Source organism: Coenobita brevimanus, chromosome 77 (assembly GCF_032717465.1).
Source record: "Coenobita brevimanus isolate Jiangsu-jjx chromosome 77, ASM3271746v2, whole genome shotgun sequence".
NCBI classification, from domain to species: domain Eukaryota; kingdom Metazoa; phylum Arthropoda; class Malacostraca; order Decapoda; family Coenobitidae; genus Coenobita; species Coenobita brevimanus.
The window spans coordinates 13,061,266-13,075,787 of NC_137030.1; the positions used below are offsets into that span (position 1 = coordinate 13,061,266).

Genomic DNA, 14,522 nt, shown 5'->3' on the forward strand with positions numbered 1-14,522 from the left:
ACCTGCCGGATTTCAAAGGGCCTCACCTGCAAACTAAAAAAGAGTAGCCTATATTTTCCTTGAATAAGAAAAACTTGCCTTACTCATGTGATTGTCTTCAGATTTATCTTTATCAGCCTTCATCAATAATTGTTTTTCAGTTACTTATTTGCAGTTGCAGCCAAAATGGATATGATTTTTTTTTTTTTTGCAAGGGAGTCAATAAAACTTTATATTGTTTAAGTAACTTTATTTTTTTCCCATCTCCTTGAATCAAAACACAGACTTTAAAAGACGGGGAAAAAGGCCTTCTCAAAGGGCGTTTGGTCCCACCCATGGGATTAAAAGCCCCTCTTTTTTTCTAATTCTGAATTTCACCAAGGCATCCATAGTTCACACATGGCATAGACAAAGAGTACATAAGTGCTTCTAAATATAAAGGGCCCATATATGTGACATGAATAGTTTCGATATCATGGACACTTTCTCGTAGGCGGGTCATCATACCCCACCTTAATTAACATTTATGCACTCCTTGCCACACCCAGCCACCAGACAGCATCGGGACCCAGGCTGTTTGTAGGAACACCCACGGTCGCTGTGGCACTGGTCGTAGTAATGGATGCACACGCGTCCAAAGGAGTGAGGGTCGGGGCACCGACGATACCTGAGAAGAAGAAACGATTAGAAACATCAAATAGCATTCATAAATTAGCCTGAAGAGAACATCCTCCTCCTCCTCCTTCTGCTCCTCCACCTCCTCCTCCTCCTCCTCCTCCTCATCATCATCATCATCATCATCATCATCATCATCATCATCTAGACCTTTCCCATCCCTGAGCTGGGAGAGGTAGGGTTTAGAGAGGCAGAGAGAACAAAAAAACTATCTATCTACTGTATATACCTAGGCTGCTTCCTACAAAGAAAGGGAGGTGGCCGAGGCAGGACAACACACACTACTCATCCACTCAAACACATTCAATCGCATCTTAGCCACAAAGGGGGATGGGGACAGATCCTCACCGCACCAACCATACAAGAGTCAAATGCATAGTGCAATCAGTAACGTCCGCAGCAGGGCCCAACAACAGAGCTGGTTTACCCCTGGCCACAGCAAAATGGACCCATCCCGTTACCCACACCTGACCTGATCAGCTGATCAGACAAAATATGGGAGAATATCCCCTCAGGGTTGCGTCATCATTAATGCATTCATAATTTCTCTCCATTCATTTCTATCACGCATAGACACTCTTCCTTGCTCAGTGGACATCCCTCTCGCATCCAACACTCTCTTCACACTGTCCATCCATCCTGTTCGTGGTCTTCCTCTCAGCCTTACACCCCTCACATCAGATCTCTTTATCTTTTTCACCAATCGCTCATTATCCATTCTCTCCATATGCCAAAACCATCACAACACCCTCTGCTCAACTCGATCAGCGATCTCCCAAAGAACTCCAGATCTCCATCACACTTCATCGTTTCTCACTAAATCTATACGTGTCACTCCACACGTATTCCTCAGACATCTCATCTCCATTACATTCAAACTTTTCCTCTCTGCTACACCAATATTCCATGTTTCAGCACCATATAATGCAATCGGTACCACAACACCCTCATGCAACCTTCTATTTACATCCATTCTAAGTGAACGACATCTAAACACTTTTTTCATTCCACCCAGCACCTTTCCTACTTCATTCATTCTCAGCTTCACTTCTGCATCTATTCTTAATCCACAGCAACATGCGACCCTAAATATTTAAAACACTCTACCTCCTCAAGCAACTCGCCATTCAAAACTATATTCATTCTCCTACCATCTACCAACCTCGTACACTTCATCACTTTACTCTTATTCTCTTTTACCTTCAATTTCCTCCTTTCACATACCCTTCCAAACTTCTCTACCATCTGTCTCAATCTTTCCTCTGAATCAGTCACCAGTCCAGTATCATCCGCAAGCAGCAACTGCTTCAGATTCCACTCTTTACCATCAACATTTACCCGACTCAGACCTCCACCTAACACTCTTTCATTCACCTCCCTTGCAATGCCATCCATATAAATATTAAACAACTAAGGTGACATCACACATCCCTGCCGCAGCCCCATTCTCACGGGAAACCAATCACGCACAGTATTTCCCACTCTTTCAGATACTCTACTATTTACATAAAAACTTTTCACTCCCTTTAGTAACCTACCATCAAGTCCAAAGAATCTTAAAACAGTCCACAAAGCCTCTCTATCAGTTCTATCATACGCTTTCTCTAAATCCATGAACGCTCAAAACACATCTTTATCATTCACTAAATACTTTTCACACACCTGTCTCACAGCAAACACCTGATCCACGCATCCTCTCCCTCTCCTAAAGCCATACTGCTCATCACCAATCACTCCCTCTGTACCCTATCTAACTCTGATAGTTAACACTCTTACCTACAACACTCAACAGACTTATACCCCTAGAGGTAGTACATTTATACTTATCACCCTTACCTTTATAGAACAGGATCACACAAGCACTTGCCCAGTCAATTGGCACCATACCTTGCACAAAGCACACATTTAACAATCATACTAACCAGTCAACAATGGTCAGTCCACCACCTTTCAGGCATTTCACAGCACACCCATCCATACCTGCAGCTTTCCCTTTTTTCATCTCCTTTACTGCCTTCTCCACTTCCTCCCTCATGATCAAAGAATCATTCAACTCTCCCAACACATTTATTTCTTGCACCCTTCCATCTGCCACAATCTCAGCCTCCCTTTCTTCCTCTACATTTAAATCTTTCAAAATGCTCCTCCCATCTCTTCCTTACTGCATCCATCATATTTAGCATCCTTTCATCCTCTGCTTTTACTCGTTCTTCCTTCCCAGACTCTCCCTTTCACACCCTTTTCACCTCCTTTGAAAACATTATCTTATTCTGTTGAAAATTCTCAGTCAAGCGCCTACCCCACCTCTCATCTGCTGCCACTCTAGGATCACGCACAGCCCTTCTCGCCCTATTCCTCTTTTCCTTATACCTCTCATATAACACCTCATCCTTCCTTTGAAGGCACACTTCATATGCACGTCTCTTGTCAGCCACAACCATACTTACTTCCTCGCACAACCATCGAAAAATTATATAATAACCAATGTGTGCCCATTAACAACACTCCCATCCACTCACCATTCAAGCCCACGGGATCCTGGCTTCATAAACGCTTTTAAATATTCTCATTAAAGCATTCAGTAATTACAAGACACATTACTGTAGAACACTCCTTACAACATTCAGTTATGGCGTCTTTTAATATCCTTAGCTCCGGGATGATTGGCACTAGCATTAATATAGGCGACATTGTTGCCTAGCCCTGGACCCCTACGCTTGTGATTGGGGAAAAAAAAAGAGTAATTGATGAGAGAGAGAGAGAGAGAGAGAGAGAGAGAGAGAGAGAGAGAGAGGCTACATATATACATACGTAATGTACATAATACTCGAAAATATCTACATACATTCCCATAGATACATACATACATACATTCTCGTAGATCCATACATACAATACATACATTATCGTAGATTCATACATACATACATACATACTCGTAGATACACACATACATACATAAGCTACATACATACATAAATAGATAAACAGACACCCAGACACATATAGAGACAGATTAAAGCTGCCTGACGTCCCAGCAGGTACAGTCTGTCAAGGTTCCAGGTACCCCAGCCTCGCTCTGGGACTCGTAGTTTTATCTGGTAACACTTGGTGTAGTAAGCAGGGGTATCTTACAGCGACTGTGATTGGCGGATGTAGTCTCGACTATATCAGCGTTAGCACATATTAAACAAGGGTAAGGAAGCAATGTGTAATATTTATGTATACATTGCTATATGTGATCATCAAATGTCATCGAAAGTTCGTAGATAGGCGGAAATAACTAAGTAAAAATCGATTTATTGGCAATATATATAAAACCTGCTGGCTGCCACAACAAAATTTCCTCGAGTTTTAAAAATATATATTCGTGTATGATGCTGGTTGCTTAATGAAAGTTATATTAACAGTGTAAACGTTACATATTATTATTATGCCAGAGGACAGGCACATGTGACATTAGTGGCTAGTGGTATCCCTATAAAGAGGCAAACGACTGGCAAACGAGCGTCTGCACAGTGAAACTCTTCGCTTCCTCTCTCTTCGGTCTTCGCTTTGCTGAACGCGGTAAGTGGAAGTAAATAGTATGGTCCTATAAGTTTTATATATATATATATATATATATATATATATATATATATATATATATATATATATATATATATATATATATATATATATATATATACTGCTGATGACAATATTATTATGAGCATCCTACGCAACCTAAGAAAACTAGAGATGGTGTTATACGTGGAGAAGCATACTTATAGAATAGGTGTGGGTGAGGGAGATCATTATAATGTGGGAGGCAGAGAGGTATCACGATAAAGCAAGTGAAGGGGAGAGGACAAGACTGAGAAAAAAAAGAAGCAGAGAAAGAGAGAGAGAGAGAGCAAGTGAAGGGGAGAGGAAAAGACTGAGGAAATAAAAGAAGCAGAGAGAGAGAGAGAGAGAGAGAGAGAGTGTGTGTCGCCTATCATGATAAAGCAAGTGAAAGGAAGAGGAAAAGACTGAGGGAATAAAAGAAGCCAGAGAGAGAGAGAGAGAGAGAGAGAGAGAGAGAGAGAGAGAGAGTCGCCTATCATGATAAAGCATGTGAAAGGAAGAGGAAAAGACTGAGGGAATAAAAGGAGCCAGAGAGAGAGAGAGAGAGAGAGAGAGAGAGAGAGAGAGAGGGAGAGAGAGAGAGAGAGCTGATACAGTTTGATTTATTTTCATCCAGTTTCACCACGTCTGTTGCATATTAATGTTTATATTTCCGACGTTACCTATATAAACCACATAAGACATGTCGAAATCATATGAAACATTTTGTATATTCTCATCGCGTTTACGAAAACGTCCGAGAAACTTAACTCTGAAGCACATGTAATAACCTACAGTTTAGAATATATAATAGCCCAATACATGTGATGTCTAATTACAATGATATTTAAGTAAAAAATTAAACAAATATAGGACTGCATACTGTGAATTCGTGTTAATATGTTAATATACAATTAAGTATATAATATCTCAAGTAATATATGCAAAATATATTTGCTTTTATAATAATAGTATGTGGCAGTGTTAAGCATACAGTATGTAACATCGTAATTTCATCAATTATGGCATGCAGCAGGTGGCTTTTGTTTAAGCACATTCACAACACCCCTGCTGTTGTGTTCTTTTTGGGCTGTATATAAATCTCTCTCTCTCTCTCTCTCTCTCTCTCTCTCTCTCTCTCTCGGCTTCTTTTATTTCCTCAGTCTTTTCCTCTCCCCTTCACTTGCTCTCTCTCTCTCTCTCTCTCTCTCTCTGCTTCTTTTTTTTCTCAGTCTTGTCCTCTCCCCTTCACTTGCTTTATCGTGATACCTCTCTGCCTCCCACATTATAATGATCTCCCTCACCCACACCTATTCTATAAGTATGCTTCTCCACGTATAACACCATCTCTAGTTTTCTTAGGTTGCGTAGGATGCTCATAATAATATTGTCATCAGCAGTATATATATATATATATATATATATATATATATATATATATATATATATATATATATATATATATAAACTTATAGGACCATACTATTTACTTCCACTTACCGCGTTCAGCAAAGCGAAGACCGAAGAGAGAGGAAGCGAAGAGTTTCACTGTGCAGACGCTCGTTTGCCAGTCGTTTGCCTCTTTATAGGGATACCACTAGCCACTAATGTCACATGTGTCTGTCCTCTGGCATAATAATAATATGTAACGTTTACACTGTTAATATAACTTTCATTAAGCAACCAGCATCATACACGGATATATATTTTTGAAACTCGAGGAAATTTTGTTGTGGCAGCCAGCAGGTTTTATATATATTGCCAATAAATCGATTTTTACTTAGTTATTTCCGCCTATCTACGAACTTTCGATGACATTTGATGATCACATATAGCAATGTATACATAAATATTACACATTGCTTCCTTACCCTTGTTTAATATGTGCTAACGCTGATATAGTCGAGACTACATCCGCCAATCACAGTCGCTGTAAGATACCCCTGCTTACTACAGCAAGTGTTACCAGATAAAACTACGAGTCCCAGAGCGAGGCTGGGGTACCTGGAACCTTGACCGACTGTACATCCCGCCAATTGCCCTCAACTCACACTTATACATCGTGCAATAATGTATAGTTCCGGTCAGCAGTTCTTTGACATTCCGAAAATACATCAGAATCAAAATCATCCTACTTAACCAGCAATATTCAAGCGAGATGAAAATGTTGAAATCTTTCTTTGTTTTTTCTGAACCCCTATGTGTAAAACTTGAGAGATCATCTTGTTGGAGGGAATAAAGGGAGCGAAAACACTAATAAAGAGGGTAGGTTTCGGCTATACCACTCACATCACCCAAAAGCTGCTATTTCGAATACTATGAAAACTACAGAGAATATATGTACATCTTTGAAAAGCTTATGAATAGTAATACTTGTTATTTAAGTGACAATTCTGACTAATCGCCACCGCCCCCCCTTTCCCCCCCCCAAAAAAAAAAGAAGCAATTTCAACACCAATCATCAAAAGTGGATTATTTCGGATACTATTAAAGCTACAGTGGACCTAGACACATCACTGGAAAGCTTATAGGAAAATAAAGAAAAAGAAAACAAAAACAATAACAGGCATTACTTAAGTGAAATACTCAAAAATCCACAAGTGGCCACCCCTTATGGGATTATGGCGTCTGGCTATAGATAGATAGATATTATACTCCTGACGAATGCCAACATGCGACAAACTCAGCCTCAAAAGGAAGTTGTTATCAAAGCAACAGCGGATCCACGCACATAAGTGGAAAACTTATGGAAGATTAATGAATGTTCTTAGAGTAGTTTTGCTGAGCTGAAAAGGGGTGTTAGATCTTTGTCGTATGAAAACAAACAGCTATGTGGCTGAAGACAAGTATATGCACAAGCATTTTCATACACAGCTTAGGCTCATGAACGTTTATAGATACTACTGAAGGACTTAAGTTGTGGTAAGGTGTTTGTTCCTGCTGACGACTGACTGACTTACGGGGGGCCGTAGATGGGTGAGGGACGACCCGCCTCGGCCATGCCCTGCAAGGAGAGAGGGAACACATTAATGCCGTTGTTTGAAAAGTGGACAGATAGGAGAATAACAACATGAAGTAAATAAATGAATAAATAAATAAATAAATACAACACAACCACCACCACTACCACCAAGACTACCAGCACCAACAACACCAACTACTAAACTACCACCACCACTGCTACTACCGTACTACCACTACTATTACTAATGTCCAAATTCAGTCGAATGACGTACTTTTTATAATATTTTTGCTCCATCCATCCATCATCCAATCCTGTGTTGCCCCATGAGAAGCGTACGAGCCCGGGGCTAGGCAAGATGATCCTGACATTTAAGATGACAGTGAAAGCCTCAGTCATCCCTGAGTGGCATTACGTGAACTACAAACCCCAGCCACTCCTGGGATATAAACCTACACCGGCTCAATCCTTCATTCAACTTAAGAAGGACCCTTATTGGTGAAGACCTGATGGTGTTGATGTAGGCTGCATCTGACCCCCCTTCGAGCTTCAGGAAGAAGAATGAAAACACCAACACCAAGAGGAAAAATCTCCGTCTGTCTATCATCCAGTCCTATATTACCCCATAAGCATAGTGCCCGGGACTAAGCTACTTATTCCCGACATTATTACACCCTGAGTGGCAATGTATGAGCAACAAGCCCCAACCTTCCCTCGAATGTAAACTCTTCTGTAGATCAGATGAGTACAAAGGTACAAATGAGTACAAAGGAAAGCAAGCAGCAACAGACCTGTTGATCCTGTCGTGGCTGTTTGGTATAAGGAAAGTCGTAACTAATAAATTTATTCTACTAGTTAAGGACAAGGATAAATATGTAGGAAAGACAGTGGGCGTCCCCACCTACCAAAAACCAAGAAGAGAGAGAGAGAGAGAGAGAGAGAGAGAGAGAGAGAGAGAGAGAGAGAGAGAGAGAGAGATGGAAGGGGGAGGGAGAGGGGGCGGGAGGGGATGAGGGAGGAGGGAGAGAGGGCGAGAGGCGATAAAGGGGGAGGGAGAGAGGGAGTAGGAGGCAAGAGAGGAGTGAGAGTGAGATTCAACCCTTCTCCCTCTTTGTCTCTTGCCTCCACCTTTGCCATAAAACTATTACACAAAAGAAGCTGGCTGTAATTTCAACCATGTATTTATCCTTCATCTAGCAAACCATAATGGCAGCTTTGTCTTCGTTCAGAACTAGAGATGTTCTATTGAGTCAAGGTTATACGAATAAATTTTACCCACAAAACAGAAATTATGTTGCTGTTCAGCTCTTTCCTTTACTCGTATATAGCAACCCTTTGAATACAGTGTTGAGTTGTGCTAGAGGCTTGGGGTGGAGGGGGAGGGCAGTGGTGATGAGATGTAACAATGAGGTTTGGTGGGGATTTTACCTGCGTCGAAACATGCCAGGTTTATGGAAGCATTATGAAATTATCTTGTTGTTGTTGTTGCTGATAAAATCAGGATAAGCCTTTACTATAGACAAATCATTAATCCTCCAGCTCCTGTATGCACAGGGTATCCTCACACACACACACACACACACACACACACACACACACACACACACACACACACACATTTTATGTGTATGTATGTATGTATGCATGTATGCATATATGTGTATGTATGTATGTATGTATGTATATGTATGTATGTATGTTTGCATATGTGTATGTATGTATGTATGTATGTATGTTTATGTATGTATATATGTATGCATATGTGCATGTATGTATGTATTCATATGTGTATGTATGTATGTATGTATATGTCTATGTATAGTATGTGTGTATGCATATGTGTATGTATGTATGTTTGTATGTATGGATATGTGTATTTATGCATGTGTATATATATGTATGTATGTATACATGTGTGTATGTATGTATACAGCCTGGCACCCACTTTATGATGTTATGATGAGTGTAATGTACTCGTATGACCTCTACAGGCAGCCGTTCGTCCTTCGCTGCTTTGGTTTTCCCAGCTATCAGACCACAACACAGAAATACCCCCACCCCCACCAAACACCTCCACCTCACCACAACACACCCAAATCCGCCTCCAAACACCCCCATCCCACAACATACCCCCAAAGCTCCCACCAAACACCTCAACCTCACCACAACACACCCAACACCCCCACCCAACACCCCCACCACAACACCCCCACCACAACACCATCAACACCCCCAACCAACCACAATACCTCCAACACCCTCTGCCCCATCACAATACCCCCAACACCCCCACCACAACCCCTTAGTGGCGTGCATGTCACCTTGAGATCCATGCACGTATATGGCGGTGGGGGAGGGGGAGTAGGAGCGGATAACATCCTGCCCCGTATTATTGACCATTAATAGAGAGAGAGAGAGAGAGAGAGAGATGTTTATTTATTTATATATTTATTCATATTTATACATGGGGAAGGGGCATGTTAAGAGGCAGTAAAGTAATAGGTGTTGGTGAGGTAGATGGAGTTACTGAGCGGGACAGAGGACAGGTTGGGCGGGGGGAATTCCAGGTGAGAATATAGTCCAGGTGCAGTATAATCTCAGACAAATACTGCCTCACTTGGGTTGGTAACAGGGGATGTCCGGGCTTCCCATGTCAGATAATAAACAAGTGCGTCTGTCAGACCATCACGTCACATAAGATACTTCTGTGTTCATTCTTTTTGGTGATGTTGGAGACTGACGCCTTCACGTGGTGGCACCGATATGACCAGACAGTGGAGCTGCCCAGTTATACATACGTCCCTCACACCCCTCCCCATCGCCCAAAAGAGGATGTCTGACTGATGCATGGATGGTGCAATACGGATAAGGCAGAGCTTTGGCTTGCAGTCCACCGGGTTCTTAGTTAGATGTGGGTGGGGTTACAGTCACTACTACTAGGTCACTTTCTTAGGCTCATGTTCCAACCCGGTCAGAGTCACTCAAGTCTTTTCAGGTCAGCTTAAATTTTTATCCATTAAGGTCAGTTCAGGTTAATATCGGAATCCAGTCAGGTTACGTAGGTTAGATCAGCGCAAGTTAGCTGAGAGCCATTCAGGTCCAGTTACTTCCATTCAAATCCAACTAGGTTCATCTAGATCACTTCAAATCCATGCAGACGCTTCACGTCCACCCCAGTCAATTCAGAGTAATTAATAGCAGTTCAGATTTATTTACGACACGTCAGGCCAGGACCTTCCAGGGCCATTCAGGGTCAACTACGTTCATTGGGTCCAGTTAGATCCAGTCTGGATAATTATTGTCACTAAAGGTTCCATCATGCCCAGTGAGGTCAGTTCGTGTCAGCTTAGTGCCATTGGTCAAAACCTATATCTGTCAGTTTAGTCCTCTCATCATTTCACGTCCATGGAATCGAGCCAGGTCAGCAGACACCGATTTGTGTAACGTCAGAGGTAGTGTACCAAATTACTGGCCTATCGCACAAATGTTTTTTGGAGATACGGTACATGATTTAGTTCTGACAAGAGATCTCTCAGGTTCTTCTAGGCTCCGTCAGTTTTATTTCTGTCAAGAGAGATCACTTCGGGTCATGCCAGGGAAGGCGTGTCCCAAAAATCATCCCTATGGGTGAGCAATTCAGGCCTTTAAGGTGTAGACGTAAAGGTTTCCATCAAATCTTTCACCTTAAAACAGGAACAGCAAAAAAAAAAAAAAGAAAAAAAAGAAAAAAAAAAAAAGGATTAAGCATACACGTCTTCCACACACCTGAGACTGTATGCCACAAATGAACACACCTTGCAATTCGTTGTTCCGACGCCCACACAGCACAGCAGAGATGAGGAAGGATATCCATAAACACTCCTAACCTTAAGCTGTGCACAGAACTGATTGTATATCTATTTATCTTCACTCATCCAGCTACCAAACACTTCAAAATCCAATTAGAGTGAATATTAGAACATGACAAAATACCAAAATTAACATAAACTCCTTCAGTGCAGTCAGTGAGAGAGAGAGAGAGAGAGAGAGAGAGAGAGAGAGAGAGAGAGAGAGAGAGAATCACATTTAAAATCTCCAACTCACCAAGATGAATGCAGTAAGGATGAGAATAAGCAGAGGTCTCATGCTGGCGGTGGATGTGAAGTGTGTGCGTGGAGCAGGACTGAGGAGGTAAATATAGCCTGTTTGTGGTGGAGGGGGTGGAGGGGGAGAGTGGAAGGGAGAGGAAGAGGGAGGAGAGGGATGGAACGAAGGGGGAAAAGAGAGTGAGTGAGCGAGGAGGGGGAGAGTGGAGAAGCAAAAACGGATGGAGGCGGGAGATCAAGAAGTAATGGGGAGAGTGGAGGACAGGATATGGAGGAGAGGGATGGAGAGGTAGAGGGAATGGAGAAGGGAGAACGGGACTGGGGAAAAAAATGAAGGAGAGATGAAGGGAGGAGGAAGAGAGTGACTGTGGGAGTGGGATTTGAGTGAGTGAGGTATGGAAGGGAAAGAAGTGAGAAGGAGAGGGAAGAAGGGAAGATGGGGCTAAGGATCACAAAGGAAAGCAAACAGCAACAGACCCGTTGGTATTTTCATAGCTGTTTGGAAAAGGGAAGGTTGCAACTAACGATACTATTCCACCATTTACGGACAAGGATAAACAACCAGGAAGACTCCCCCCCCACCCACCAAACCGTGTGGCCGAAGCCAGCAGGAAACAGTGAGAAGGATCACCATTCAGCATAGAAAGACTGTCATGGAAATTTCACAGGAAAGAGGGAAAAGAAATTCTAATCTTAACTATCTACCTGAGAAGGAATCAACAATATACTGTATATCAGTTGTGTTCAGCGAGTTACATCATCTGAGCTCGGAATATATATATATATATATATATATATATATATATATATAAAACTGAAGACCAGGACAAGGAGACGATGGACTGGGGCCATGTTCACGATATATTTCAGTAGTGACGTTTCGAGGTAATCCAACCCCATCATCAGACAAAGCTAAAATATGCATAAAATGAATTAAAAAATGAAATTGCAACAATGAACACCTTTTTCACAAAATAATAAAACCAGTAAAATATATACAAAGTTTTTGAATTACATTAATCATAAGCACCCTAATATTGTATTCACCGTAGAAACATAGGAAAATAGAAGGCTTCTTTTTCTTGATGTTTTAGTTCATAGATATGATTCTAGTTTCAGTACCTCTATTTATAGAAAGAGTACCTTTACAGGACTAGGTCTTAATTTTTTGTCTTTTGTACCAAGAGTCTTTAAATTCAAATCCATTAAGACTTTGTTATTCAGGTGTTATTATATTTTCTAGATTGGAATTTGTTCCATTTAGAAATTACTAGGCTTAGAACATATTCCTTGAATAATGGATACCCTTTGCAACTTTTTGAAAGTACCATGCATAAGTTCTTGGATAAACTATTTAGTTGCATAAATCCTGTGTCTCTAGTTCTCAAACAAGTACGTCATATTAATCTCCCTTATTATGGGCACAGCAGTTTCCTCATCAGAAATGAATTAAGTAAACTGCTTAATTCAGTTTATCCACACGTTTCATTTAGGTTCATCTTTCCAAATTCATATACTATTGGATCCCGAAAGCTTTATGCTCTAGCATTGTGTACAATTTTAATTGTTCCTACTGTAATGCAGGATATATTGGGAGTTCTATTCGAAACCTGAAAAATTAGGATGTTCGAACACAAAGGCCTGGCATATAGAACCACTTTACCACCATCAAACCCTCCCGTCTCGGAAATTAGGAAACATTCATTTGTTTCGGGACATACTTTTGATCTGGATGATTTTGAGATTTTAATGACAAATAATGATAAAACTAGTCTTAGAATAGAGGAATCATTGTTTATACATGACTTAAAGCCTTCATTGAATACCTGTGATTCTTCAGATTAATTATTTATCCACTGACTCATTGTGATTCGATTCAGCCGTCTCATACAGCTCAACCAAATTTACTTGTCCATAGACTTTTGTCTGCTGATCAGTGGCTTTTTGTAGTTCTGTCAGTGTAGACGTGTGTAGCTTAGAGCTTGAGTAATTTTGTGATTTATTTATTTATTTATTTTTTGCTACTTCATTTTTTAATTTACTTTGTATATATTTTATTGGTTTTATTATTTTGTGATAAAAGGTGTTAACTGTTGCAACTTCATTTTAAAATTCATTTTGTGTATATTTTAGTTTTGTCTGATGATGGGGTTGGATTACCTCTAAACGTCACTACTGAAATAAATCGTGAACATGGCCCCAGTCCATCGTCTCCTTGTCCTGGTCGTCAGTTTTATATATGCCACCCCGAACGGGATTGAGGCGTCTGGCAATAGATAGATAGATAGGTTCCCTACTGGATCCTCGGTTATTAATATTATCTATCTATCTATATCTATATATTTCTATCTATCTATCTATATCTATATATTTCTATCTATCTATCTATATCTACCGGTATCTATTTATATCTATCTGTATCTATATTAATATCTATCTATCTATCTATATCTATCAGTCTATCTACCTACATCTATATCTATCTATCTCTATCTCTATCTTTATCTTTATCTATATCGCTATCTATCTCTATTTATCTCTATCTCTATCTATATCTATCTCCATCTATCTATCTATCTATCTATCTATCTATCTCTATCTCTATCTATATCTCAATCTATTTATCTCTCTATATCTCTATCTCTCTCTCTCTATCTACCTCTCTATCTATCTCTATCTCTATCTCTAACTATATCTGTCTATCTCTAACTATATCTATCTCTATATCTATCTGTACCTATCTATCCCTATTCATCTCTATCCATCTATCTATCTATCTCTATCTGTCTATCTATCTCTATCTATCTATCTCTGTCTATCTATCTCTATCTCTATCTATCTCTATCTATCTATCTCTATCTCCATCTCTATCTATCTATCTCTATCTCCATCTATATATATCTATCTCTATCTCCATCTCTATCTATCTATCTCTATCTATCTCCGTTTCTATCTATCTATCTATCTCTATCTATCTCCATCTCTATCTCCATCTCTATATATCTCTATCTATCTCCATCTCTATATATCTCTATCTATCTCCATCTCTATCTATCTATCTCTATCTCCATCTCTATCTATCTATCTCTATCTCCATCTCTATCTATCTATCTCTACCTCCATCTCTATCTATCTATCTCTACCTCCATCTCTATCTATCTATCTCTACCTCCATCTCTATCTATCTATCTCTATCTCCATCTCTATCTATCTATCTCTACCTCCATCTCTAT

The 14,522-nt window shown here is 40.3% G+C and overlaps 1 protein-coding gene across 1 annotated transcript; it reads right to left on the bottom strand.

The window, feature by feature from the left end:
* Nucleotides 1-222: 222 nt before the first annotated feature.
* On the bottom strand, nucleotides 223-11,337 carry LOC145408462 (uncharacterized). The gene is made up of 3 exons (XM_080279191.1): nucleotides 11,288-11,337; nucleotides 7,203-7,246; nucleotides 223-646 (listed from the first exon to the last, which is right to left on the bottom strand). The coding sequence occupies exons 1-3, from the start codon at nucleotides 11,327-11,329 to the stop codon at nucleotides 493-495; spliced, it is 240 nt and encodes a 79-aa protein (XP_080135317.1). The 5' UTR covers nucleotides 11,330-11,337; the 3' UTR covers nucleotides 223-492.
* Nucleotides 11,338-14,522: the final 3,185 nt, after the last annotated feature.

Bases quoted from the DNA above. Each gene is read 5' to 3' on its own strand.
- LOC145408462 (XM_080279191.1), bottom strand. From the start codon at position 11,329: ATGAGACCTCTGCTTATTCTCATCCTTACTGCATTCATCTTG. The intron at 7,247-11,287 runs GTGAGTTGGAGA...CTCTCCTTGCAG, and splicing joins TCCTTACTGCATTCATCTTG to GGCATGGCCGAGGCGGGTCG. The intron at 647-7,202 runs GTAAGTCAGTCA...TCTTCTTCTCAG, and splicing joins TCACCCATCTACGGCCCCCC to GTATCGTCGGTGCCCCGACC.